The sequence below is a fragment of the Larimichthys crocea genome, chromosome XVII (genome assembly GCF_000972845.2).
Source record: "Larimichthys crocea isolate SSNF chromosome XVII, L_crocea_2.0, whole genome shotgun sequence".
Classification (NCBI taxonomy): Eukaryota; Metazoa; Chordata; class Actinopteri; family Sciaenidae; genus Larimichthys; species Larimichthys crocea.
In genome coordinates, this window is record NC_040027.1 from 17322744 (window position 1) to 17349856 (window position 27113).

General features: G+C 40.5%; 3 protein-coding genes across 6 annotated transcripts in view; all 3 read right to left on the bottom strand.

Annotated features, from left to right (window-relative positions):
• ell (elongation factor RNA polymerase II) overlaps positions 1-3583 on the bottom strand; it is a 34749-nt gene extending 31166 nt beyond the window's left edge. The window contains exon 1 of the mRNA XM_019270266.2: positions 3242-3583. Coding sequence (XP_019125811.1) covers positions 3242-3376 — 135 coding nt within the window. The 5' untranslated portion in view covers positions 3377-3583. The remainder of the gene's footprint in view (positions 1-3241) is intronic.
• A 672-nt stretch (positions 3584-4255) lies between these two features.
• fkbp8 (FKBP prolyl isomerase 8) lies at positions 4256-11607 on the bottom strand. 3 transcript variants are annotated; one of them, XM_010730165.3, is made up of 9 exons: positions 11414-11607; positions 10681-10919; positions 10406-10575; positions 9703-9791; positions 9232-9452; positions 8685-8857; positions 8523-8600; positions 6264-6404; positions 4256-6032 (listed from the first exon to the last, which is right to left on the bottom strand). In XM_010730165.3, exons 2-9 carry the CDS (start codon positions 10904-10906, stop codon positions 5946-5948), a joined length of 1185 nt encoding a protein of 394 aa, XP_010728467.3. In that variant the 5' UTR covers positions 10907-10919; positions 11414-11607; the 3' UTR covers positions 4256-5945. The 3 variants fall into 3 exon arrangements, with proteins under 3 accessions (XP_010728467.3, XP_027146248.1, XP_019125825.2); XM_027290447.1 differs by lacking the exon at positions 11414-11607 and adding an exon at positions 11229-11407; XM_019270280.2 differs by lacking the exon at positions 11414-11607 and adding an exon at positions 11151-11407.
• A 2338-nt stretch (positions 11608-13945) lies between these two features.
• The window catches only part of ssbp4 (single stranded DNA binding protein 4), an 83039-nt gene continuing 69871 nt past the window's right edge, over positions 13946-27113 (bottom strand). The window contains exons 6-17 of one of the 2 annotated variants that reach the window (XM_019270264.2): positions 25857-25940; positions 23373-23499; positions 23143-23210; positions 21894-21958; positions 21272-21317; positions 21136-21171; positions 20946-21000; positions 19417-19487; positions 19190-19268; positions 18749-18777; positions 18527-18628; positions 13946-16951 (exon numbers count right to left, since the gene is read on the bottom strand). In XM_019270264.2, the coding sequence (XP_019125809.1) occupies positions 16871-16951; positions 18527-18628; positions 18749-18777; positions 19190-19268; positions 19417-19487; positions 20946-21000; positions 21136-21171; positions 21272-21317; positions 21894-21958; positions 23143-23210; positions 23373-23499; positions 25857-25940 (843 nt within the window). In that variant the 3' untranslated portion in view covers positions 13946-16870. Of the gene's footprint in view, positions 17138-18526; positions 18629-18748; positions 18778-19189; positions 19269-19416; positions 19488-20945; positions 21001-21135; positions 21172-21271; positions 21318-21893; positions 21959-23142; positions 23211-23372; positions 23500-25856; positions 25941-27113 lie in introns of both variants that reach the window. The other variant, XM_019270265.2, reaches the window with a different exon arrangement.

Here is a 27113-nt window from a genome sequence, read left to right on the forward strand (position 1 = left end):
TACTGAACAGCAACTAAATCAGCTTTGCGTGTGACATTTAGCTTACACTGAGTGTACAATGTAGAAGAATGTAGTGATTTTACAAAAGCACAACTGAGTGTTTAACTGTTTCAGCTGTATACATTTTGTTCCTAGCTAGGGTCTACAATTTAGCAAAGCTATTATGGCCTGGAACAGTCTGGCTTTTAGCTCCCAAAGCCAGCCAGAGGTTACACATTTTCCCAGTGAAACAATGGCAAAAGTGGGGTCACGAATATTACCAAGCTTTGTCCGATTACATCCTTGATCGGGCCACAACATTTACATTGAAAGGCGTGTGTCACCCTGTAGCTCTTCCTCTTCCTTTATTGAGTTCCCAGCTCACCCCTGCTGCTGGGTGCCAGCCAGTGTTTGAATTATGAGGAAGCCACAGCTCCCCTGAAAAGAAAGCCGAGCCACACTGAAAGCAACGTGAGCTCAACGTGCGTTTGGGGAGGTGGTGTGATAATAATTAGACCTTAAATTTTATTAATAAATGACATTTAAACCCCCCCTATAATATAAGAGTCTAACTCTCCCCACTGAAGCACAGGAGTTGCTGATCTAACTTGTTCTGAACTTTATAGCTTGAATTTCTCAGGTGAGCCGGTTTGTTTCTTTTTATTTAGCCTAGGGCGGATTTTTTTCTGTATTTCATGGCCTGACGTGAAAACAGAAAGACACTAACATAAGCAAAGGAGAAACCCAAAGCCCACACTGAAGTTAATCTATCATGTAACAAACCTGATAGACAACTGACCACATTTATTTTTCTCAGTAAATGTAAGTAAATATCTTTTCTCAATCTGTGTTTGTGCACATATGGTGTGTGTTAAATGAGGGACTTTGTATTTGCACTGCTCTGTGGTCGTATTGTTGGGCTTTCATTGTTGCTGTTTTTGACTTTTAATACGCTACTTTTCAAAAGTTGCTCTGAGCACTCGTCTGTATGGCGGACTGAAGAGACTCTTGTTTGCGTACTACAATAATTTAATGTATACACATACTTAAATGTTATTAATCTCGACGCGCAGCGCAGATGCATGCCTGTGCATGATTACCATGTCAGATGTCACTGTGGTTGTGTGAAGCTATTTTGACTGAGCTGTAACAAAAAGTGTCACGATAACATCTCTGTGACCCTTATTTGTGTCTGATAAGAGACATATCACTAATGTGTCTCTTTCAGCAAAGAGACATATCACTAATATGTCTCTTTCAGCAAAGAGGCATATCACTAATATGTCTCTTTCCACGCTGACTAACACTAACTTGACTACAGGGAGACCAACTACCCATAAAAAGCGTAAATGTGAATCAAGTATTTGAGCCAGCTAAGAGCCCCAAAATGGTGGTAACACACGTACTGTACCAAACGCCCTACTGCCCTGAACCGTCGCCACAAACCAAGCAGCCACTAGTATACCATGCACGCAGACATTTCATTACTCAATAGTCCTGATCTGGTCAAACTGTGAGTAAGGGTTTTAACTCAACTAACAGGGAAAAGGTGACGCAGTAAGCGCAGAGTGAGCAAAACAGCTTTAGTGGATTGTGAGTCTGCAAGTTTGTGCAAAACATGAACGCCCCGTGTAAAAAGCCCAGCAGGCAGAGTTCCTGTTTATGATTTGTGATTACAATTTAAAATTTGTTTTCTAACATTTTGGAAATAAAGTTGCATAAGAATATGTATTTAATTTGACTTTGTGAAGATAAGGCAGCATACTACTCCTCAAGGAAAGACTCAAAGAAAGCTCGAGACAATCGTCCTGCCTCCTTATGAAAAACAAGATTGAAGCTTTTTAAATGAAAGGCCTCGGTGCCAATCCTTGTGACTTTTTGTCAAATTAAGTAGCGGACATTAGCCAGGAAACTGAACTTGTACGCGTCATACTACTTTGTCTAGTATCATATTTCAGCCTGATAATTCAAAAGCACAAAAACACATTTTTTTGCGATCGTCATTACTGCGTAAATGTCGCAAACACCCAAACGCGAGAATGGTCGACATCTTTAAAGAACAAAAGGACCTTTAAACAACTCCTATCTATGCCAACTAACTAACCTAACTAACTACTGACAATTTCGTTATTCTTTAGTTTATAAAATACTCTTCCTATAACTAGTAGTCCCCCAAATCCCCATCAGAATTGCATTGTTCTGGCTTATCAGCTGCAGTCCTGCTGCACGCAGCCACCGAAGCTAGAGATAAGGCCCTTTTCCTCCTGGCCTGCCAGGTTTTCCCTGTCAAATATTTATAGAAGCTGAAACGTTAGATGGCCATCATCAGACTTATAGCTCTCTCTACACAAGAAGCCGAGCGAAACAGCAGGAGCAAGCAGAGCCATTTTCAGAGATCGAACCTTGAATCCCCCCCCCTACCTCCCCTTGTTATTTTGAAATACTGAACTAGATAATGTGTTGAATCTGTGGTTTAATAAGTTGGAGGCACTTCTGAAAGCTATCAAGTGAACATGAGCCCTTAGTGACAGTAAGAAAGGGGGGGTTGGGAAAGGAGAGAGATGGCCATCTCTCGCATGAATACTGGGTACTTTTCCAAATTATTCACCATGTTGTCATTAGATACTCAACCAAGGCGACGCTTTGCCTTCAGTTAACTGAAAAATAAGGATTACATACAGTAGCTGTTACCATCTATGTGTGGACAGCTGGTATAGGAGCAAGGTTGTTTTTGTTTTTTTAAATGTTATTTTTGACAAACTTTCTGGAAACAATCAGTACACAACAGAAGTTACTCCATGTTTTCACTTAAAAATTAAATCACACCTTATGGGAAACATTCTGACAAGGCATGTTAGCAACAACACCCAAACTTAACATTTTTTAATACAATGAAATAAGTACTAATACTAAAGAGAGAGAGAGAGAGGCTCGGGAAGCAGCACCGAGCTGCGAGCGTGATAAATGACCGAGTACGGTGTTCAACTGTCGGTGTAAGGGTGTAGCTACATGAACGCTGAACGGCTACCTAACATCCGACATCAGTCAGCCTGGTAAAGACACTTAACAAGCCAAACTAGGCAGCCGTGCTGTGGCTGTGTGTGGCAGCATGAAGGCAAGACAGACAGACACAGTGTGGGGGGGATTGACCTCACTCCTGCCTGTCACAACCGCCCGGACAAGACTTGAAAAAAAAAAAAAACCGTTAACGTTCAAAAAGAGAGAGCCGTTTAAAAAAAAAAAAACAAGGAGCCGTTTTTACCTTGCTGCTCTGGTAGCCTTCAAACGCTCTCAACGCGCTGTCAGTGAGTTTAACGTGAAAGACGGAGACATTGCTGCCGTTGCTCACTCTTCCACAGGACAGTCCGTAGCACTGCTCCTCCTTCAGCGCCGCCATCTTGCTACCGTTCCCACCACGCGCACGGACGCACTCTGTCGTAAGCCGCGAGCTCCCGGTGCTTTTCAATGAATATTCAATGAGCGGTCACCGGCGGTGAAGTCACGGAGCGGTAATGAAGCCCTATATAGTCACACGTGGAATATAAAGTGCGTTACATTTACACCACGGCAAACATGTCAAAATTCAACATATACATAGAAATCACTGTTTAGAAGTCAGCACTTTTACTAAATGTTTAGATTAGATTAGATGTACTTTATTCATCCCACCACGGGGAAATTTACTTGTTACAGCAGCAGAGGAAAGTGTACAGAATTAGAAAAAAGTAAAAAAAAAACAAAAAAAACACATTAAACAGACAGAAATATCTATAACCTATAACACAATAAACACGAAAAACAATCAACCTTCAAAACAGACAAGTACTGAGGATGAAAAGTGGCATGATATATAAAAAGAATAAACTAATTCAGAAACAACACACTGAATCACTAAATGTTTATGATGCCAATCCATCATATTTATATGAATATATATTTTCTTATTGTGTTTAAGAATTGCACATCAGTAATGCGTAGGAAGTGGGATAGGTCATCTGATTACGTCAGAGAAACGTCAATGTCTGAAAAAAAAAAAAACCCCGTTTGGGAATATCCAAAACAAAATTGGGAATGTCTCGCTGTAAACAAATAAAAGATACTTAACCGCTTGATATTGAAGACGTGACAATGAATCAGTGTTGTTGTATTATCTTAAAACATTTACAAACAAGAAACATTTAAATCTGGTACTAGACACTAGTAGTCTAGTACCAGACACAAGCATAAATATCCTGTGGCTGATTCATGTGCCAAAAATTGAGACGACACAAAAAGGAGTTTAATAACAGACACATTTTTATTGTGATGAATATAAAATTAACAAATGCAGGGAATGCCAGGAACTTCTATGACCGCTTCACTGAGATGTTAAAAGATTATGCAACTTTTGGCTCCGCCCAGACTAACATTTACTCTGAAGAAGCCACAGATTCAGTGATGTCACATTAACTGTATGTAAGAAAGCAATCATCAAAACACAGTGGAATAAATAAAAACATCCATAGGAACATAATTAAAAGGAAAAACTATACAAGCAGAAACAACATTGTACTTCAACATTTTGGTCTTAATCAACAAAAACTGAGGTAATGATTGACTGATTGATACAAATAATGTCTCCTTCAGCATTATTCACAGCCACATCACAGAGAAATTCTAAGTACCATTCTTTGTTCTTGTTTTAAAAAGGTAACACCTATTGACAAGAAATTAGCAACTGAACAAAAATGGAAAAGAAATTACAGCATATTTGCTTTAATGTTTGTATTTATGTATGCACAAGTGACCAGAAATATAAAAAAACCCCACACAGTCATGTTTTGTATAAACCACCTTTGTGACAGGTTATTTTTGTCCGTTGCAGTTGACAAAATTCCATGGTACTTTTTTTGAGGCTGCAGTTTGTCATATTTTAATTTACCTGCATTATGCTGTAAGGTGTTAGTGGGTGATAGTTTCGCTCCTTTGTTTATGTTAATGAGGTGCACACAATTTTAGGAACACTTTTCCGTATAACAGCACAACAGACTCCAGCCTCAATATACACTACATAACTGAATTGCCACACATACAAGTTAAAGGATCAGTGTCTAGGATTTAGTGGCATGTAGCGCTGAGGCTACAGAGTGCGACCAACTGAATACTACTTGCCTCAACCTCCCCTTCCAAGCATGTAGGAGAAACTATGGTAGCTGCAAATGCTAAATCTATCTCTCTAGAGGCAGTGTTTGGTTTGTTTGTTGTGGGCTACTGAAGGAAGATGGTGGTCCGACATGGTGGAGAGGAGGACCCAAACAATTGAAATGTGAATATATAACCATAACTCATAACTATATAGAACATATGTATGACTATTACATGAAATTTTTGACAATAGATCTACCTAAATGCGACACGGTGGATCTGCATTAGCCACTAGTCAACATGGCATACTGTACCAAAATAAAAAAAAAATAAGGTGAAACCACATATTCTCTCTGGGATAGGAAATATTCATTTACCTGTACAATCTGACACTTTAAAACTAAAGCATAACATAGGACCATATCACAATAGCTAATCTGGGGGAAATATGTTTAATTAGCTTCTATCTGAATCTATGGTAAATTATTATTTTTTTAATTTTGATGCTCGATCCTTTTCCAAGAATAACTACCAAAGACAAAACAATGGTAGCAAAACAGAAAACAGTGCCTGGCAACGTGACAGATATGTATAATCCTACACATCTATAAAGGTTGGAAATACAGTTCCCATATGCAAATATTGATGTTTTATTGTTTGTCACATATAGTTCCTCAAACATAGCAGAGAAAGAAGAGTGACAGTGAAGAAGCAACTGACATTTCCACCCTCTTTTTTTTTTGGCCAAAGGTCAGAAGGCACTGCCAGATGTGCTTCTGTGTTTAGGCTCTCACATTGCAGTGGTTTGGTCGGGCAGGTCAGGCCATCACTACAGGCTTGGTTCAATTTCTAGCAGCTATGACAACAGATAATGCTACACCGCCAATCGCTACTGCAGTGGCGCCAAATAGCCACTTCCAGCTCAGACCCTGGGGAAAAGAAAGGACCAAAAGAGCAGAGAGTGGCTGTTAAGTAGGTTGAATAGTATAATAGCACAATGAAAAGCTCAAAGCAAGACTTAAAATATTGAAACACATTCATCACCACACAAAAGGTTCCCCTTGACAATTACACACACATATCACTCCAAAAGATCTAATGAAAGTGCATGAGCATCATGTGATAATCCCAAAACGTTGAACACTGAATGACTGTCTCACCCATGAAGACTTGACCCGGTGCTCCTGTGTGCTGCTGCTGCCACTGGTGGGATTACCCAGCATCTTCTTATACATCGCCTGCTCTGCTCCTCTTTGCTCCGAGTGCTTCTTCACCAGCTTGGAGAGCTCTGCATGGATAGTCTATACAGAAAAGACATGACAAATTAATGCTGCAGGATCCAGTTTAACACCCAAACCCCTCTCTACTCTACCAGTAGCAGCTATCCCAACACGAGGGAAACAAAGTCCTGCTACTGTACAACAAACCCAAGACTGATTTCCTTGTTAATGGGAATGTGCCAGGATGACAATACCCTTACATCAACAGACACAAGTGGTTACCAAGTAGCCTGGAAAAACAAATTACATCACAGGGCTTTTTAAAATAATTACGGCAGATCATTTTTCTACTGTCCTGATGGAAGGATGGGTGAAGCATTGTTTTAAAAGTTAACTATATATATAAAAATACTATAAAAATGTTGCTTATAAGAAATCGTAGGCTTGCATCACCAGAGTTAGCCTGCCATCCAGCCCACTTGTCCACACAATTCCAGGATATGGGTTCAGTTATTTTTCCAACACTGTCTCATATCTGAGTCACTTTACTGCACTCAATGCTGGTGAGTGACTAAGCAACCCAATGCTTTCAGGAACAAAAATGTTTATGCTTTGTAAAGGCAGTTCACAAAGACTGATTTTACTGAGTTTACGGCAATGTTCACTTAACAGTGATTTTATATTTGAACAGTCTACAGTTTTAACTGGACTCCAGATTAAATCAAAAACTTTTTAAAAGACCCTTTTAAGACCCGAACAAAGAAAAATGAATGCCATGTCCGCAGCAGAACAAATGTACAGTGACTGAAGTGTTTAAATTGGGTTGCTGCTAAAAAGGTAGCTGTTGAGGAAGACAAATGCATGATGTGTTCATCACTTCTGCACGTCACACAGCTGTTCTGACGTGAAGTCTGAAGTGTTGGCGCATGGAAATACCAAACCATATTAGATAAACACCCGAAATCTCCAATCGGAAAGATTTTAAATCAGAATAAAAAAACAAAATTATGGATGGAACTGCAGCTACTGTTTGTGCAGGGCACTCTTGGCATCACCAGCGTGCAACCAGCTACCAACCAAAAATGGCAAAAATGACACTGACTTCTTGCCAGGGAGAGGATAAAATGGGCTAAACAAACAAACCCATAAAAATTCTGTGCTAAAGGCATCTCTGTGTTCAAATACTGTGTAGAGACGGTTTGAAGCGGTCCAAACTGGAATTATCAAGTTTGTGTGTCACACACAGACACATAACTCTGCACTCATCCATTGGAGTTGAAGATAAAGGGCGTGAATAAAGTGACACTAGAGCAAAAAATGTAGACAGCGTGTCTGTCAACGCCTAGAGAATAGAGCATCATCTTGTCACTCCAGGATGCTTGCGCCTGTTTAAGACCGCCTCATTGATTACAATGGAAGCGTCCTGGTATTGTCACCGAAGCACACCCACTGTTCTCGCTGTTGGAACACGATGTTATTTTGGGAGTCTTTACCTTATTATAGTACTAAGAGGAAAGTCTATTCTATATTAAAAACATCTAATCTTGCACCAGGTTAAAAGCGTGAGTTGACAAATCTATATTGCCAACATATACAAACAATAGACAGGAATGTATTGACACAACTCTGCCAAGCAAAAGGGCCTGCCAAGGCACATCTAGCATCTACAACATACTGCTTTGTATTTCTGATATGAAAAGATTCTTCGCTGCACACAGGCCCATTAAAACAACAACCCACCTACGATGTACTATTGCAAATGTAATGTACACGTTGGATGAAAAGCTTTTGTGGCAGCCAGGCCATGTGCTGTTTGACAGATTGGTGTAGGACTCAAGTGGGGGATTCTGGGCACGAGTACCATGCTGCTACCAGCTCACAGCTGATCCAAGAAGCCCACGCATGGAGCTGAGTTCTATCAAATGGCCTTGTATAGCCAAAGAACCACGTATACCCGACTGTAGAGGCAGAACAGTGGCAAGGTATTAGATATGGCTGTGTTGCAGGGCAAACCTATTTACAGCAACAACATGAAAACAGATCCTCTGAAATGATGAATCAGCAGTCCACCTGACCTTGCACTACCAACTAAGTGTTTGAAATCTTACCATAAGGCGCCATCTACTGGCCACAAGAAAGAATGTCTCCATACTAAAAGCTGTTCTTACCAAAAATGAATGTGAGGAGGCCAAAAAGTACCTTGTTGCTTGGTTCCAACTTCAGTGCCTTCCTCAAGGTTTGAATGGCTTCTGTGTATTCACCTTGCAAGGCTAGCACCTTGAGTGAAAACAAATAATCAATAAAACAATCTATTACAGACTAACAGAGAAAGTGAAAGAAAAAAAAGAGAGAGATGGGTACCTTGCCCATGCGGAAAAGAGCTTTTATGTTGTCTGGCTGGTGCGCCAGTGCTGAGACACAAGATTTAAGTGCTGCATCATAGTGATCCAATTTCAGTTGAGATGCGGCCATGTTGTTTAAACACTTCACTTTTACATCCATGAGTTCATTCTCCTCCTCAGGACTAATGTCAACTGTAGCAAAAGAAACCACAACAAACACGACAACTTTAAAACCAGTCACAAAAACTGAATATTAAAATTAAATAATAATTGTGATGCCAATGAGTGCATCATTAAAATGACTGAACATTAGTTACATACCTCTATCCAAGGTGGGTCATATCCATATATTTTATACATTATATTTTTAAACCATTTAAAACATGTTAGGGATAAATATCCTCTTGTTTTTGGGGTAAGACTAAAACTTAAAAAAATAATAATATTAATTAATAATTAAAGTTAGTAAACTTAAGTAAAGTAACTCTTTAAGATGGTCCCCCGCCTCTTAATTTCCCGATAAGCCCATTGCTAGGTGACTTTCAGCTCTCTGGCTTGCATCTCACCTTTAGAATTGGACTCTGTTATCTGCAGGGCAATGCTGTATGAGTTGACAGCAAAAGCGTAGTCCCCACGCTGATAATGAACGTTGCCTCGCTCTCTCTTATGGCTGGCCAGAGCAATCTTTTCTGGAGGGGGCAGCAGCTCCAGGTCTGGGGCATCAGTAGCTTCCAGCAGTTCCACTTCTAGGGACAGCTCAGCGTTGGGAGGGACTTCAGGTTCAAGACTGGAAAGATGAAAAAACACAATCAAGGAGAGATGAGGTAATGAGCGATATCAAACACTAGATTACACACAAGGAATTTCAACCATCCCATCACATATAAGAGTGCGTCACAGAAGCCAGAAGAAGCCAGATCATGCTTCAAAACTTGTAGAGTAAGTGAAGCCACACTGTTCAAATAAAGAAGGGAGTTCACATCCATTAACGTGAAGTTTGTACAGGCTTTAGCAGTTACGTTAAAACACATCCCTACCTCCCCCGGGCACCATATGCGTATTTTGCATCAGTCTGGACAAGGGCCTTCTCTCCCATTTCCATGAGCTGCACTGTGAGATCCAGAGCCTAAAAGATAAATAGATACTTTATTGTCCTCACAAGGGAACATGTGACCAGAGTCTGTACAAAGCCTCACATAACACATAGATACACAGATACAGCTCACACCACAGCATAACCACAAAAATAAACATTCAATATCCCATCCATATAGTGAGATGAAGATGCTGAGGTTCTCTTTGGGAGTGACCAAGATGGATAGGATCAGGAATGAGTACATCAGAGGGACAGCACATGTTAGAGGTTTTGGAGATAAAGTCAGAGAGGCCAGACTGAGATGGTTCGGACATGTCCAGAGGAGAGATAGTGAATATATTGGTAGAAGGATGCTGACAGGAGGCCTAGAGGAAGACCAAAGAGGAGGTCTATGGATGCAGTGAAAGAGGACATGAAGGTAGTTGGTGTGAGAGAAGAGGATGCAGAAGACAGGGCTAGATGGAGGCAACCGATTCGCTGTGGCGACCCCTGAAGGGAAAAGAAGAAGAATCCCATCCATATAGTGCTCAGCACACAGTGGTTATTGGGATGTTTTGTTAAGAGATGCTATGACAGAAGAGACATAGCTCCTGACATAGTGTGCAGTGAAATCTCTAGACAGTATCTCAAACTGTTCATTTTACCTGGATAACATCTCCATCTCCAAGAGTGAAAGAGATATTCGGCTCCTCCGCTGCAGGTGTCCCGTCCTTCAGGTATGTTTTAAGATTGATCTTCACATTCTGTCCTTTCTGTGGCCGACTGTCTCGCCCTGCGCCTGCCTCCAGGACTTTTTTCTTCAGCAGATCATTACCTAAAACACAAACATAAGTAATATCAGTGTGTGGATTTGATCAGAGCACATTCCTATCACCAATTATCAAGTTATAAACTTGCACTTCTGCTATATGTCACATACCTAATACATCCAGCCATTCTTGCTCTGGATCTACAGGGTCTGTGTTTTTATTTTCATCTGTATTTTTCCCCTTCCCGCCTCCGGCATCCTCCAGAGGAGGAGGGTCGTCGTCAATGTCCTCTTCGTCTAAAACCTCAAAGTCCTCCCCGCTGTCCAGCAACGAGGTCCGTCCATTCTTCATGTCATGGCTGTCAGAGGCGTCCATGCTGTCTTCTTTATCACTCATTTAATGGAGCACTCTGAAAATAAAATAAAAGTTATTAACCTCAACATAAAGAGCAACCTTTAAAAAACTGTGTGTCTGTCAGATTTGAAGCCTCATCATTGAGCTCACTGCTACGTAGCTTCCATGCTAACATAAAGTTAGCATCTGCGTTTAAAAAAAAAACAAACAAAATCACCCGTGAATAAGTGACTTACTACTGTCATTAACTGTCGGATTTACACCATTATCCTCCCTCACAACTCACCCGTCGCTTGTCTTTACCACAGGGCTGTATTTTAAAGGTTAGCCACACGTTTCCAGAAGTTTCTGACAAGTGTCGTACCGCGGCTAGCAGCAGGCTAATGCTAACAGACGTTCATTGACGGTAGCACACTTAGCGTTAGCCGTGAGCTCGCTCCTCGGTCTCCAGGCTGGCTAATGTTGAACGCTTGTCATGTAGTGAACCGTCGACTTATGACAGAGTGAGTCAGACGGTGTGTCATGTGTGATAAACTGGACAAAGCTTACCTTCAAACAGTGTCGGTGCAGCGGCTTGTTTTGGTCCCGGACTATCTCCTCCCCCCTCCTCCTCCTCTGGTTTACAGCGGTGAAGTCAGTTTGCCGTTGGCCAACGCGAGCCCAATGGAACCTCTACGTGTTGTTGCGTACGCAACGTCAAACTGACTTCGCCAAGGTGTCAAACTCGTCCCACCAAGCTGCTTCCTGTTAACCTTGAGCTCGTGGACTTCTATTGGACCCCCGCGTGCATGTTAATGTTTGACCTCGCAGACCTGCAGGTTTTTAACAGAGACAAAACTAGTCCATTATTGTCAACCTCTAGGTTTTATTAGGGAAATTTCACATCCATAAATGTAATAAGTTTCAAGATTCATCACCATCATTTAAGATTAGATTAGATGTACTTTATTCATCCCACCACGGGGAAATTTACTTGTTACAGCAGCAGAGGAAAGTGTAGCAAACACTACATGATTAGAAAAAAGTAGAAAAATGAAAAAAACAACAACAACAACAACACAAAAAACAGACAGAAATCAAGCTATTTTTATAAATTAAGATATCTATAATGAATATTCATGCAGATAGTTTCAACCAGTAAACTGTCACAACAGTTACAACTAGAACTTTATTTATATGTAAGATTACAAGTCTGTCACATCTAAGTTTTATTTTTGCTTTTCTGTTTTCATGCTTTTCCCTTTTTGATCCTTACTATACTATCATGTAACTATGCTGTTGTTTGTGTTTGTGTAGTTTGACTGTATGGTTCGTGAGTTCATGGCTATTTTTTTTACTCAGAAATAGTGCAAACATTTAACTTCTTCTAAGGTAATGTCACTTTACTCCTACTATCAATATTTTAAATATTGCAGCATATCATATTTATACTTGTACAGTGTATAGAACACATATATATTTTTCTTTATAAGATATGAATAGATATATATATATATATATATAGATATAGATATATAGATAATAGATATATATATATATATATATATAAACCTAAAAATGTATGTAATTATGTTTTACATTTTTTTTTCCTTTATGTGTAATTCTGTTACATAATTAGTGTTCTTAATGCTGAGCTGACCAGTTCCTCTTGTCCAACACATTTCATTGCATTATTTAAAACTTGAACTTAAACTTAATTTAAAGGTCCAGTGAAGATTTAGGGGGCTCCATTTACAGGATATCACAGAAAAAATGTAATTATTAATTTTAATAACTGTGTTTTCATGAGTGAATAATCACCTAAAATAATGAATCATTATGTTTTAGTTACCTTAGGATGAGCCTTAATATCTACAGACACTGTGGGTCCTCTTCCACAGTCCGTCATGTTGAATTGCCATGTTTTTACAGTAGTCTAGAATGTTTGGAAGAGGAAAGTGAGGTGAGGTAGTTGCAACCAGCAACTACAGCGTTAGATGTTACTAAATCCTACACACTGCTCCTTTAAAAACATTATAAGTAGAAGAAGTATAGGCAAATGAAGAGCCATTATGTGCATTATTGCCACCTTCACATCAACACCAGCAGAAGATGGTGATTGACTTCAAGAGGAAGACAACTCAGACCACACTGAACATCCAGTGATTGTATATGGAGATGGTGGGGCCATGCAAATATAATTTAACAAAAGTACCTGGGTGTTCACCTCAACAATAAACTGGACTAGTCGGACAACACAGATGTCCTGTACAAAAAAAAAGTTGTCCTCATTTGAAGAGTGCAGGACTTTCTATGTAAACTTTCAATGAAATCTTTCTATGAAAACTTTCAATAACACTGTGTTGGCATCTACGTTATTCTATGCAGTCACCTGCTGGGGAGGGAAAAGCATGGAGAGAGACAGAAAAAGACTCAACAAACTGGGCAAGAGGGCCAGCTGTGTCCTGGACTGCCCCCACAACTCCATAGGAAGTGGGGAAGAGGAGGAATCTGACATCCATCATAAACAACTCCTGTCAACCCCAGCATAAGGCTGTGGGGGCCTTAAACAGCTCCTTCAGCAACAGACTTTTTTCTAAATTTATAAATTGTCCATATTTCTTATGAGTAATTTCTTATACAACTATATGAGCCGCTGTGACAAGTGAATTCCCCCCGGTGTAAATTAAAGTCTATCTTATCTTATCTTAATGATTTAGCTCCTGGATGCAGCAGGATAGTTAATATACGGTATTTTACTTATTGCCATGTGCAAGGTCAAAATTGGTGGCAGAATTAAGGAGTGTGGGTTAAACCCAAACCAAACCTGGTAAAGAACATAGTTAGAGATGTAAAGTTAACCCTAACCCACTTTGTCAGAAGCTGTTGTCTTAAATATGATGCATAACACATACCAAGTTATTTAATTTTTCACATTTTAAATGGTTGTGTCCACTGCAGTTCTTTCCTACACTGTATATAACTTCTCTTTATGTACTGGTAATAGACAAGCTAAATGAGAGCCCAGAGGAAGAGATTCAAACAACAAGGAAAAATCAAATGACATTTATTATTGATGCATTGTTTCTTTTTTGATAAGCAAATTATCTGTTTTTCTTTCAGTCTAAAGAAACTTTCCAATATAAAGAAACATACAAAGAACATCTTTATTACCTACACAAGACATCTAAGTCCCTAAGACAAGATTCTGAACTATCCTACCATGTAAATACAAAGCAAACCCAAGAGACAGACTGCTTCATATTGAATACTGCCGTGTCATCAGAAAGGACCATGAACGGTACAGGAGAATCATTCATATCCCCTTCCCTTAAATCCCCCACCCCTCCCCGACTCAACATAACCACCCCACCCGACCAGCAAATCTTCCTAATGGTACAGTATTATACATCACAATAGAAGTACAGAGATGGCCAACGATCGATATACACAGAGGACTGAGAGAGGATCAGTGAGAGAGCTTCAATCTATACAACGCTATAACAGGAGCAGATAGCAAAGGACACAGTTACCTTTTGATCTATTCTTAATTTAAAATGAGGTTCTCATAAGTATTTTTACCTTTTTAAAAGTCTTCTTAAATTGATAAAAATCCTTCATATTAAAAACTGCAATAAGAGGTCACATGTTTTTTTTTGTGTGAGAAGATGCCCTTTGGAAAAAATTCTTTAAAATGATTATTCAAAGCCAATAGTAACATTTAACTAAAACATAAGGAGACAAGGGCAGAGTGAGGACGCCACAGCTTGTTTGCTTCTCTCTGTCCTGTCCTCTCTCTGTCCTATCCTCCCCACCATACATGTCTTTAGCATACAGTCTGTATTTATTGTGTTACTGTATTCTATACATTTTTATGGAAATTTAGCCACATGAGCCAAATAGTCAGCGCATCCGTTCTCTATGAAAAACATGGACAGATTTATTTATAATTTACTTTCAGCTGTATTCATTGGTAGTGACTGACATATCAAAACATGTCAATGATATCAAAATGCATTATACAGTATTTACAACAAAGGAAATTAAAGAAGAAGGGAGGAGGATAAGTTTTGGAGGGTGAGGGATGGGATTGGAAAAGAAGGGAGGTGTGTGTCACTAAATTAAAGGAACACTGGAGAGAGTGTTTCCCAGGCCACTGATAGCCGAATCCTGGAGATGTCCTTGTTGAACTCTGCGTACAATCTGTTCACATTGATATCAGAAAATTGATAAGTACATCACCATCACCCATAGAGGCTACAATGGTTGTTTAGTTATTGTTGGTTTGAACACAGCCATGACGCAAGTGCTGAAGTGTGATGCCACGAGAGATCGATTATCCCTTTGAAACAGTGATAGAGAGTTGATAACATAGGTGCAGAGAGTACATAACATATACAGAAAGAAACAAATTAAATAGCGTGATATGTAACTATGCTTTTCTTTGTGTGCAGATTCTATGGGCTTTCATTTTTTTCTGTTGAATACATTTAAAATAAAAACAATCTGCTGAAAACAATCCACAAAAAATGGAAATATATCCATTACAAAAGTATCCCATTATTCCTCTTCTTCCGACCGATGCGGCCGCATGGTCTGTTAACCCCAAGGTGCATCACTTTGCTCCCATCATCAGCGCTGCTGCAGCCTCACAGTCCTCTGGATCCATTATCCTGTACATATGCGACTCGCTGAGGGAGATGATCGATGGGAGCTCCAAGGAGACAGTTATTTAGCCCGTCCTGTCTGGGTCAAGAAAGTGGATCATACAGGATCTGTGAGTTCAACCCAAACTTGAAGCAGGCTTCATGAGTGTATCTGAGGTTCAATAATCTCCCAGTCCAAACATCGACGAGAGACCAGAATGAATCCTGGGAGGAAAACAGTGCCGCTTGGAGTCCACAGTGAGGTTGAAATCAAAATAAAGTGATGAAGGGGAGGGAACCACGTTTTAGGATTCACAGACAACTTGTAAATAACAAATAATAAAACAACCACAATACAAGCTAAATATGTTGTATTTACAGACAAGACCAAATCCAGAATAGAGATGCTCTCTCGCTCTGTCTGTTACCGAATGAGAAATGGCACCTGTCCTGACAATCGTCTCAGGATTTCATCAGAGCCATTTCCAAGCGGTAAAACCATAGAAACATATGAGAAGGGGTGCTTATTAAGACAAGATAGATAGACATACGATCATTCAGGTGCATCAGGAGACACTTTGTACCAGAAAACAGCAACGCTCTGAGAGAGCCTCTGTTTTAACTCTATGGGTAGTTTTAACTGAGATACTAACACCTCAGCACGGACTACTTCATTAGGTGGAGGCAGTCAATGACTCTGACTTTGAAAGTTTATGTAAATGGTGCTACAAACATTTAGGTGACAAAGACTCGAGCTACAAGTTCAGAAGTTTTAAAGAGAGGTATGTGAAGTGAGACCGACTGTGACAAAAAACAAAAAACAAACATCAAATAACCTAAAAATCATGTAAACAGAAAATCATTGTGCATTTTTCGAGTGTGTGCTTATTCCGTCATTGTTGATGCTGCTGCTGAGATAAAATGTGCCCTTTACAGGAAATCATAACTACATTAGTAGAATAATATCAATTATGAAAATTATAACAATAATATTACCATCAACAACAAAAAATACAAACATTTAATGAAAACCGTTCTTGCCCTAAAATAACATTATCAGTTCATCTCTCTTTTTTTTTCTTTTTTTTTTGTTTGTTTGTTTGTTTTGTTTTATCATTCGTGCCAACACAGGAACAGTTTTGAATGAGAGTTTCCGGCCCCCGTATGCCCTCATAACTTAAAATCAGCGTGATATAATGGAGTGGTGGTAGATGCAGGAGGGACATCTTGATTGGGCTTGAATGCCACCCACGAGAGCTGGCTTTGGGTTTGGGAGAAACAGGCTTGGAGCAGTTTCGGGCTCTTATTGTCCCTGGGCCCTTGTTGAGGCCCGGCAGGCGAGGAGCGAAGAAGAGACCCATCCTGTTGCTTGGAGGCCTTTTCATGTTCTGACACCCATTTTACAGGCGTTGGGATGGGGGACCTTGAGGGGAGTCCTGCTTTCAAGGGCCATCCCCAGGGGCTGTGTGGCACACCACACCGTCCACAAGAAGGAGGTGGGAAGGGAGGAAGAAGGGTAATGCAAGACGCACCGGGGTGGATGGGGAAAAGGGAGATTGGGATAAGGGGAGATGAAAAAGAAATAAAATAAAATAAAAGATAAAATAAAATAAAAAAATCACACACTCATCGTCATGTTGGGTGAATACTGTAAAGAGAGAAAAAAGAGAGGGAGGGGAGAAAAGATAAGCCAAAACTATATTAAACTTCTTATACTACCCAGTACAAGATGAAAGCAATTCAACTACCTAAACTAAATGCCATGTTCAATACACCGGCCTTTTGCAGCATACATTACACGTAACAATTAACCCTTTCTAATTAACTTTCTATGTCAGTAAACCAGCAGCAAGCAAAGCAGAGTCCAGCCCAAGGAGAAAATGTTAGGGAATTTCAGATCACAGTGGAGATACTGTAGCAAAAATGTAGTTGTCAGTCTCACATTAATCACTATATGACAATCTCTCCATGCATCAGAGAAAGCATATTATGTGCTTCATTTCCATGCTTGTGTTCGTGCATGCATGGGAAAACTGGGTGCAATATAAAGGACTGATTATTAGCTCAATTCAGCCCTCAAGGAGTCAAAGTCAAGGAGATATTTTGGTAGTGTATGCTTAATAGAGCAGAGGCTGGTTTCACAACCTGATATTTTAGAGCGGAGTGGTCTGTAGTGTTTTTATTTTGTCCTGATGCAAGTTTCACAAAAATAAAGACTGACTTATTTTAGTCCTAAAAAGTTAGCTACCCTACCTTCCAGGCTAAGGACTAAGACTCAGGTTTCCATGGTAACAATCAGTGACAGCTGCAGACAGTGTTGTAGGGCGAGCAGTGAGAACGTTTTTATAGACTTTAGTAACCTTAGTTGGAAATATAAATCAATGAGGACATCATCAGTAATTTTCATTTGTCCAAAAAAAATTACCCAATGTCTGACTGAAGTACTGAGTAAGTCCTGTCACATTAGGAATCAGAGATCTGCCACAGGTCTGATCTGTGTTCATTACTAAATGTTCTCTGTCCTTGTAACTGAAAGAATTTTCTGGAGTGGACGAAGCCGTGCCATTTGAGCAGTTAAGCTTGTCTTTTAGTTTGAAAAAAAAAGGTCATTCGTTTATTTACTCAGACATTATGGCAAACTAGTTCGACCTGAAACAATCAAGCACTAGACAGCTTTGTGCAACAGATGAATTCAGATATCTTAAATCTATTTGTGAAACTGGCCCTACATCACCACAGACAGTAAGCGCACCCAATCATCTAGTGTGCAGTGGTTTAGGATTTAAATTTCTTTCCCTATAATTGAGTCTCAGACAACATATAGCAATTATATAAGTATCAAATATAAATTATTTTATGACTGGACAAATCTCAATGTGATCCTGCTGTTTGACTGAGTTATCAGTGATTATCTGTGCAGATAATCTGCAGTAGTAAGTGATTAAATGTGTGATTCTTGTCACAAATAAATAGGATTTTACATAGTCTTCTAGATTGTTCCCAGCTTAAGAGGTATGTTGTCTCCTTTGGTACTCACACTTTCACTTTGGAATGGGTTTAAAAAGTTGCCTGCCATCTCGCCGTCGTCCCGCGGAGTGCCGGGGGGATTGTTCATGCCTGCCATGTTGTTGGGAGAATTCTGCAACACAGATGAAGAAGAAACAATCAGAATATGTAACTCCTTACAAACAGACATAGACAATAGATGGAAAGACAGACAGACAATCAGTCAGTCAGTCAGTCAGTCAGTCAGTCTTACCTTTGGCAACCCATCCATGTCACCAGAGCCTGTGATCAGATACAGAAAAAAGAGAAACATGAATCATTATGATGTTAAATGATTATCAGCGTGCTGCTGCTAATTCAACATCAGTTCAGCATATCCAGTGCAAGGAGAAACAGCCTGCCCTCTCACACATAATGGCCCTGTAATTAGGCTATTTGTTTCAGATAGAGATGAGCTCCAACTCACTGGCTTCACTGATCACATCTCACCCATCTACAGGATCAATCGGCCCCCTCGATGCCCCACTAATCTGCTTTCGCTTTGTTCAATACCGGCACAAGGGAGAGCACTTCTTCTACAAGCCATAAGAGGGCAGAGTCTTACTTCTGAAGGCCTTTGTTCATAGAAAGTTGAACAGGTTTCATGAGCTCAAGTACCTGCTACATACACAGCACACTATCTTTGGCTACTCACCTAGTGATCCGTTCATATGATGCTGCTCCATAGCACCCATTCCACCCATGGGTCCATCAGGCCCCGGTCCCATTGGGAACTGGAGAAAAATAGCAGTAAAATATACAAATGTAATTTATCTTGCCGTTGCATACTTGGGTAGCAGATTATACATACACAGTAAAAATAAATCCTGTCCTGCAGGGTAGAAATATTGAAGCGATTCATTATAATTCAAAATGACTCACATTAGGTCTATTTCCACCAGGGCCGATGGGGTTCATCATTGTGTAGATGTTTTCACTTGAGTTTGTTGAATCTGTGAATAAAGAACAGTTGGATTTTTCACTCAGAATCACAGAATTGTGCCACCAGGACTCATAGAAATACCTACGAATAAGCCCTATCACTGTTATCTTTGTCTGTTTTCACATCCAATATCCAATTGTTCAAGAAAATGTCAAATAATAAGGTGGATATGGGGTAATGAATGGAAAATAATGAGCTAAGCTGCACAGGAATGGTTGGAGTGGCACTGTCTTTCACTGTATTTGACATCGTTTCAGTTTAATTTAGCCATTTGTACAGTACATGCAGCTTCAGCTCAGACATGTTCTTATTTCTGCTGAACAGGACAAAGACTAGTCGCATGTTACTTTAAGTGCCAGTACATAATGTCAGTGAATCTGTCCGTCAATCAATCTACACACGGCTCTCTGCAAGGTGCAATAAAAGAAACCCATTATCTCCTATTCTTACAATCAGGAGATTAGACCAAGGTTTTGTATTACCACCCTGGCAACTTAGCAACAACCAGTACATGCTGTGTCGCTCTTCATGTGTCTGTCTGTCCTGAAAAGATTTAGAAAGATGAGGTGACCTTGATCTGACATTGCAAGGAAAAAAGTTGTAAGTGGAAAACTGAAAAAAAAAAAAAAAAAGAATAACAGGTTGAAAGACAGGGGAGGGAGAAGGATACAGCATGTGCAAAGTGGTGGAGAAATCTTGCATGTTAGTGTCCCTGAATCTAGCTTGTGTTGTCGTGACTGGAGGAGGGGGGCAATGCTGAGTGGGAGGTGTGCATTTTTGTGGGAGGGATGTGTGTGTGTGTGTGTGTATGTGTGTGTGCGCACAGTCTTGGCGACTGCAGTGGAAATATGTTTTCCCTCCCGATGTACGTGTGAGCAAGAGTGTTTTGTGCAAAAAGGTTGCCCCGGCAACGTATCACAATAGAGGTACGTATATAAATAATAAATAGTGGACACAAAAAGAAGCTCTCCACAGGCCAACAGAAACAGAACATCTACAGGACATCAGCCAGCAGTGTTTTGTTCGCTGCTAATCCTCCACAGAGACGCTAGATTGATGGATCAAAGCTGAGATGGATCACTCATTTGATTACAGACTGACATGCTTCTGCTTCTCTTTTATGCAACTGTCTCCACGATGAGAAAATACAACCAACAACACTGGAATATTTTCCATAATGTGCCCAAGGTGGAAAATCCTGAAAACAAATGTAGAATCTGGCCATATTTATTCATCATGCAGTTGTCACATATAATACCAACCTCGGTTTAGAGTAATATTTGATCATTTTTCAGTGTTTTACACTTCCAAAACTACTTCTAAAGTCCTATCACTATTTATCTGAGTCTCCCAAAGAGAGATGTGTATCAGACAGAGAACAGGTTCGATGTTTCTCAGACAGAGTCCTTGTTCTGTGAACGCTGGATAAAAGTAGAAATCAGAAGGGAAACTGAAGTGAATAACTCACCTCCAGGGCTAGGCATGATGGGAGTTCCTGGTGGGCCGCCTCCCCCTGGAGGGCCCTGAGGGGTGAAGAAGTGAGAGAAAGAGAAATGAGCGCTGAGTGCATCTGGATGGCCGCGTGCCTGTTAGATATCACTGCATGACAGGTAATTTATGGCCCGTGGTCGAACACGAGTCCATGACGGGACACTTACCACATAGTTGCCTGGAGATGAAGATGAATACGCTATCTGTGGAGGGAATAGACCCGAGGTGAAACAAAACATGAGACACAGTTATTGTACACACTCAGTCATGTAGGAGATAAAGATGGAAGAGAGTGTGACTCACCGAGTTGGTGTTGGGGTTCGGCCAAGGACCTCTTCCACCAGGACCCCTGAGTGGCAAGAATAGAAAGAAAAGATTAAGAAATTTAAGAAGAGCACACAGTGAAGTCGCATGCTTCACAGGAGATGTTTGATTTATAATTAATGATTTCTGAAGTGCATGATTACAGTCTAATATGCACATATAATCCTGAATTCTTGGAAATTAGAAGTGACCACATGATACATTTTTGTAATTTGTCATAATTTTTGCTTTGTGATGTATTCCAAACAAAGGAAGGATTTTAACAACCTGTTGGTGGTAGCAATGTTCTTTTCTGACATACACTATGCTGAGATCTGAGCACAAGTGAGTACAAAAGGGCAGAAACATGAACAATATTTGGAGGAGAGAACCAAAGCAAATGCTGCAGTGTTTAACCAATCTGTCCTTTGTAAATGTACTTTTGATTTTGGAGACCAGGTTGCTGGTTCAAGTCTGACATAACTCTTTCCACATCTCAACAGTTCTCATAAACACTCACAGCAAAACAACAAAAATGGCGGAATAAAAACTAAACATTAGGCTTTTCACTAGCAGCACAATCCACAAACATTTCAAAACTTGTTTTCTTCGATCTACTAACATGTTCATTCCCGGCATCCCTGGGCCCATGGAGTTTGGAGGAGGCCTCATCCCGCCGCCGTAATTCTGCACAAAGAGATGAGCACAGTCAGCACGCCGTCTCACACCTGCTCTGTCTGTCTAAAGGTTTGAATCCTAATGAAGGTCAGCGATGATCATGTCTCCCACTAACTCGTGTTTAATTATGTGACGTATGAGCTGTGTGTGAAAGTGGACAGCTGTGTGTTTGCGTCTTGTCTGTATGTTGTGTGTCTCCGTGTATGTATCTCTATGTGTCCAAGCTCCCCTCTGTGTGTTTACATGTATGTTTTCATGGCTGCCCAGCAGGCGGGTTTGGCTGGCACTACATGTGTGTACTCGTGTATGTATGTGAGGGTGCGTGAATGAGACAGATATAAAGAGAGAGAGAGACAGAGAGAGAGACTATGGGGGCAGGCCAGAGAGCAGCTCCACTCAGAGGAAGAGTTTTGTTCAGCAGACGATTACACTTGTCGAGCAGATGCCACACCAGCTGCTGGTACGCTCACTGCCAAAGTCACAGAGCCAGGGTGGCACAGAGAGGGGCCGAGGGGCACGGGGAGAGTGTGTGTGTGTGTGTGTGTCTTTGTGTGAGGTGATGTTGTAGAGGGAGGTGGTTGGGTGCAGAATGAAGCAGCTGTCTAGCAATGGTAATTCAAAAGGACACTGTTGTTTAAGCATCTTATGTATTAAAATGAAACACATCCACAAAATTTGAAGTGATAAAAGGAAACTAACGGTGCCAAAATTGGAACCATTTTTAGTCAAAATGTGTTGGTGGCGGCTTGCTCAGAGCAGCCTGAGTAATACGCCTCTGTTTGTCTCCCTAGGTGGGAGTCAGCAAGTAGGATTTAACATGTAAAACTGGTGTTGGCAGTGGGTGAGCTTTGGTCAGAGCCAAGCTAATCATCAGAGCGCTTCTGACATTTAAAGGCAAAGTTACGAGGCTGGCAGAACCAAAAAATCCACTTCATTGGAGAAGAAAGATTATCTGCATGTAGTTTATAGGCTGCTGGTTTGACATTATAGCAGTTTTTATGGTAACGCTTAATGAAGGGCAACCAAACATTGGGTTTATTCATAAACTGACAGTCCAAGCACCAAATCTGGCTGTGTGGCAGCTGCAGAGTGGGAGTGCAGTGGGCTGGTAGTGCTGAAAGGATGCATCTACTGTCATGACTTTATCCACACACTCTTTTGTGCTTTATTCTTTAGGACTGTTTGGTACCTACCTGTGGGCCCATGCCTCCCATTCCTCGAGGGGGATTCATTCTCATTGGACCTCCCATGTTTGGATGTCCTGTGGTGAAACACGGAGAGCACAGCTTGTTAAAACAGCGGCACTGTTTAGATCAATAATAATCTCATAAATGAGGAGAAAACGCCCTCATTCAGAAGCCTATATGAGATTACTCTGCAAAATGGAGCTTCTCTGAAATAACACCACATGTTTTGTCAATACCTTGAGGTCTGGTGGGGTCCAGGCTGTTTGGCAAGAGAGGCTGTGACCCGGGGATGCTCCCAGGAGGCTGATTTGGCATACGGAGGGCGGGTCTTGGACCACCTGGGTACCGTGGAGACATGAATGGCTGCAAGAAGGACGAGAGAAGGACAACGAGTGCTTCATTTTAGGATGATCATGAGCTGATTACTTGTTATAATTCTTGACAGATGGGCTATAAAATATCAAAACCAAGGTCTGACTTGACCATGTGCAATTCCTGCAGTCTAAACTGGGATTATGCACAAAAACAATGCAAAAGCGCACTTTACATTTCATTAAATTAGCATGAAATTCATCTAATTCTAAGTCTAATTCATGAATCAATGACACAAACATTCATTTTCACTAAAGTCAATGTTTCATTAAACTGCTGTATTCCAAAACATTTGCTAATCTCGAATGAAAACATAAAAATAAAATTAGGGTCAGACACTCATAAAATTGTATTATAACGACAATACCTATTTACAGGAAGGTTTGTAAAAATAAATGCAGCAGAAGTAATCAAACAGATGTATAAGGACACAAATAGAGATGAAATGATATGAAAACAATGCATGAACACACAATCCAGCACAGAGTACATGTCCCAGCATGCCATTGTCATTATCAGCCCAGTGGACATCAGATTCAACTTAAAATTCAAGCTTAGTAACCACACATCATAAATCCTGCTCCTCTGTTCACTGTTTTAAGATCATTTTTAAATATTACAGCTTTTTTTTCTCTCACTTCTTCTTCTATGATAATAATATTATGGTAACACTTTATTTAGATTGAGTCAAAGATTCACTTGGCCTGTAGATGTTTAACAGATCATTTATGATGTTTATGTGACAATTCATTAAGTACCCTACCCAAGAGTTTTGTTTTTTTGAATTGTTCTTAAATCTCAACTTGCAAATACTCTCTTGGCAGACTATCGAAGATGTCTTTTCAATGAGTATTTCTGTGTAAATCTGCTCTTTAGAGGCAGAAATGTTTCCACAAAAAAACGATCAATCGCAAGATCTGCCTCAGCTCTTCTTGATAAACAACACTCATATTTGTAGGTAAAGAAACAAGGCACAAAAGGCTTCAGTAAACCAAAGCAAGTCAGCAGGGGGAGCTATTGTGTTGAGGAATAATGTACTGTAGTAGTTTTGTTACATTTACCAAGAAGGACAGGCCTATCATTAAGTTTTGGAAAGTAAGACCTCAGGTGGTAAAATCCATTAGGATAGGTAAAGGAGGACAGATAAGAGAGAGCGGGACAGAAACTTGGACTGGAAGAACAATATGGGACAGAGGGAGGTGGAGCAGCAGAGCACAGGAGCATGACATAGTGAGACAGGAGGAAGATGAAGTCGTACAAGGAGGAGGAAGTGTTCTACATCTTAATGTTTTGTGCCTGTTTTGTGCAGCTGCACACATGTGCTGGACAGTTTCTCACAGTGTCTGTATCGCCAGACACCAGTGCGGCAAAAATGCAGCCTGGATAGTGTGATTCATAGCAGAAACTGCAGAGACAATCCACACAGATGTTTCAGCAGAGAGGGGACAAGAACTGGCTGGCCAAGACACACATACAGAGCCAGAGCACAGCTAGTGAATAATGTAAAGCACCCCAGACAGATGGTTTTCAGAATTACCTATGAGAGTACGCTGCTGCAACTACAAATACCCACATCCAGTGAGCCATATTTCAGTGTCAGATGATAGGAATTAATTCCACACTCAATCCAACTATTTTAGTATCAAGGGGAAACATGCTGATCTGAATGCAGATCGGGTACGAGCTGTGTGTTTTGGTCACGGAACATGAACAGCAGAATAATGTTCATATCATCATCTTCACACAGAGATAAGCACAGACAACACAAATACAACAGGAGACAGGCTTTCAGTGGTGATTATGTATTGTATGTTTTGTGTGTCGGTGCATGTGTGTGCGTGTTTTGGGCGTGTGGAGGATGAGTTATGTAATCTTAGTTAGCCCTTGAGGCGAGGACTAACTTACTACTCTTTTTTTTTAACTACTCTACTTCTCTCCTATTCCTTTCCCTTTCCTGTCTACTTTTTTCCTCATCTCTTCTCCTCCTTTGACCATGTTGTGGTGGGTTTGTGCACGAAGAGCTGCACCATGTCAGGCTCTGCTGCAATATTAATGGTCTATTGATGGACTATGGGATGGTGAGTGCTAGGCTGAGGGAGAGAGGAGGCCCTCCAGATGCAACTCCGCTCCTTACAGCTGGGCCAACACAGCTAAATTATTCATCCAATCCACCATCGTGGATGCGGCCTGTCCTGTCTGTTAGCACAACAAGGGACCTGTGTGCTGTTTGTACACTGTTGTTGTGTGAAGCCAGCGAGTGAGTGAGCGAATGAGTTAGTAAATGAATGAGTGAGTGTGGGAACTACAACACAGCAGCTGAGTGAAGAGTGAAAATGTTTCCATCTTACCTGTCCGTGAGGTCCCATCATGGGATTACTGGGGTTGTGTGGGGGAGGCTGTGTGTGAGGGGAAGGCTGAGATCCTGGAGGACCCTGCACAGTGAAGAAAATTCAAAAAGATGTCAATAAAGTGCTGTGATAATATATCTGGTGATATTCAAACCTGCTTAGGGGAAAAAATATGTCATGTTCAACAACCTTGCAGTAAATCCCTTTTTCAGAGCGAGCAGTGAAGTTATTCATTGAAAACGCAACATGATCTCACTTTCCTCGAGCTTTAGCCATGCCATTTGTTTTGTTTTTATCGCCCAGTTTTAAAGATATCCATCCCTCTATACAACAGGATTGAATAGAGTTTTGTTTGTGATGCTCATGGCATAAAAAATAATAATTCAATAGCGATTTCCCTTTCTACAAAGTTTCCTTCTAACTAGTTTCCACGGCTTCTGGAAAAAGTAGTACTAGTAGTAGAGATATGTGAAAAAATAATATATTTAGGGCACAAGCAAGTCACCTGTTCATCACATAGCTCATAGACACAAACAACCATTCACACCTATAGCCAATTTAGAGTCACCAATTAACCTATGAAGTGTATGTCTTTGGAGGGGCGCACAGAAAGGCTCCAGCACACACACCAAACAAGGTTCAAGCCGGGAACCTTCTTACTGTGAAGTGACAGTGCTAACCACTGCACCACCGTGCCACCCCAAGACAAACATACAAAACTATGAAAAACATTGCGAGCAGTCAACTTAGACAATCTACTTATTGTATGGTACCTGTCCAGCATGACATACATGGAGACATACAAATAGATGTGGTGTGTTGTTGAACCAAACCAGAGCTCAAAGGCAAGTAAATATTTAAAACCCAACACCAATGAGGTCATAATGCTGCTCTATGTTAGTTGAGAGTGAAAGTAGTTAACTGTTAGCTAACATGTTGCCCATCAACGCCTGATAAACTGATATACAATGGTAAAACTCTGCTACTGTTAGTTTCTGGCCCCACATAGTGATGAAGAATGCTTAACACCACTTTAATTGCCATTATAATTAAACAGTAACTACAGCGTGTCCAATTTAAGTATGTATAATTACAGCATAACTATCATGTCTATTCCACTTCATCAACAAGGAGTGCATGAAACATGATTTGTCACTGACATTTGCAAAGGGCCTCATTGATTTCCATATACAGGAATTTCTAATTGCCAGGATTAGGTCAGATCAATTCACAAGGTGGACTTTAATCACCATTCGT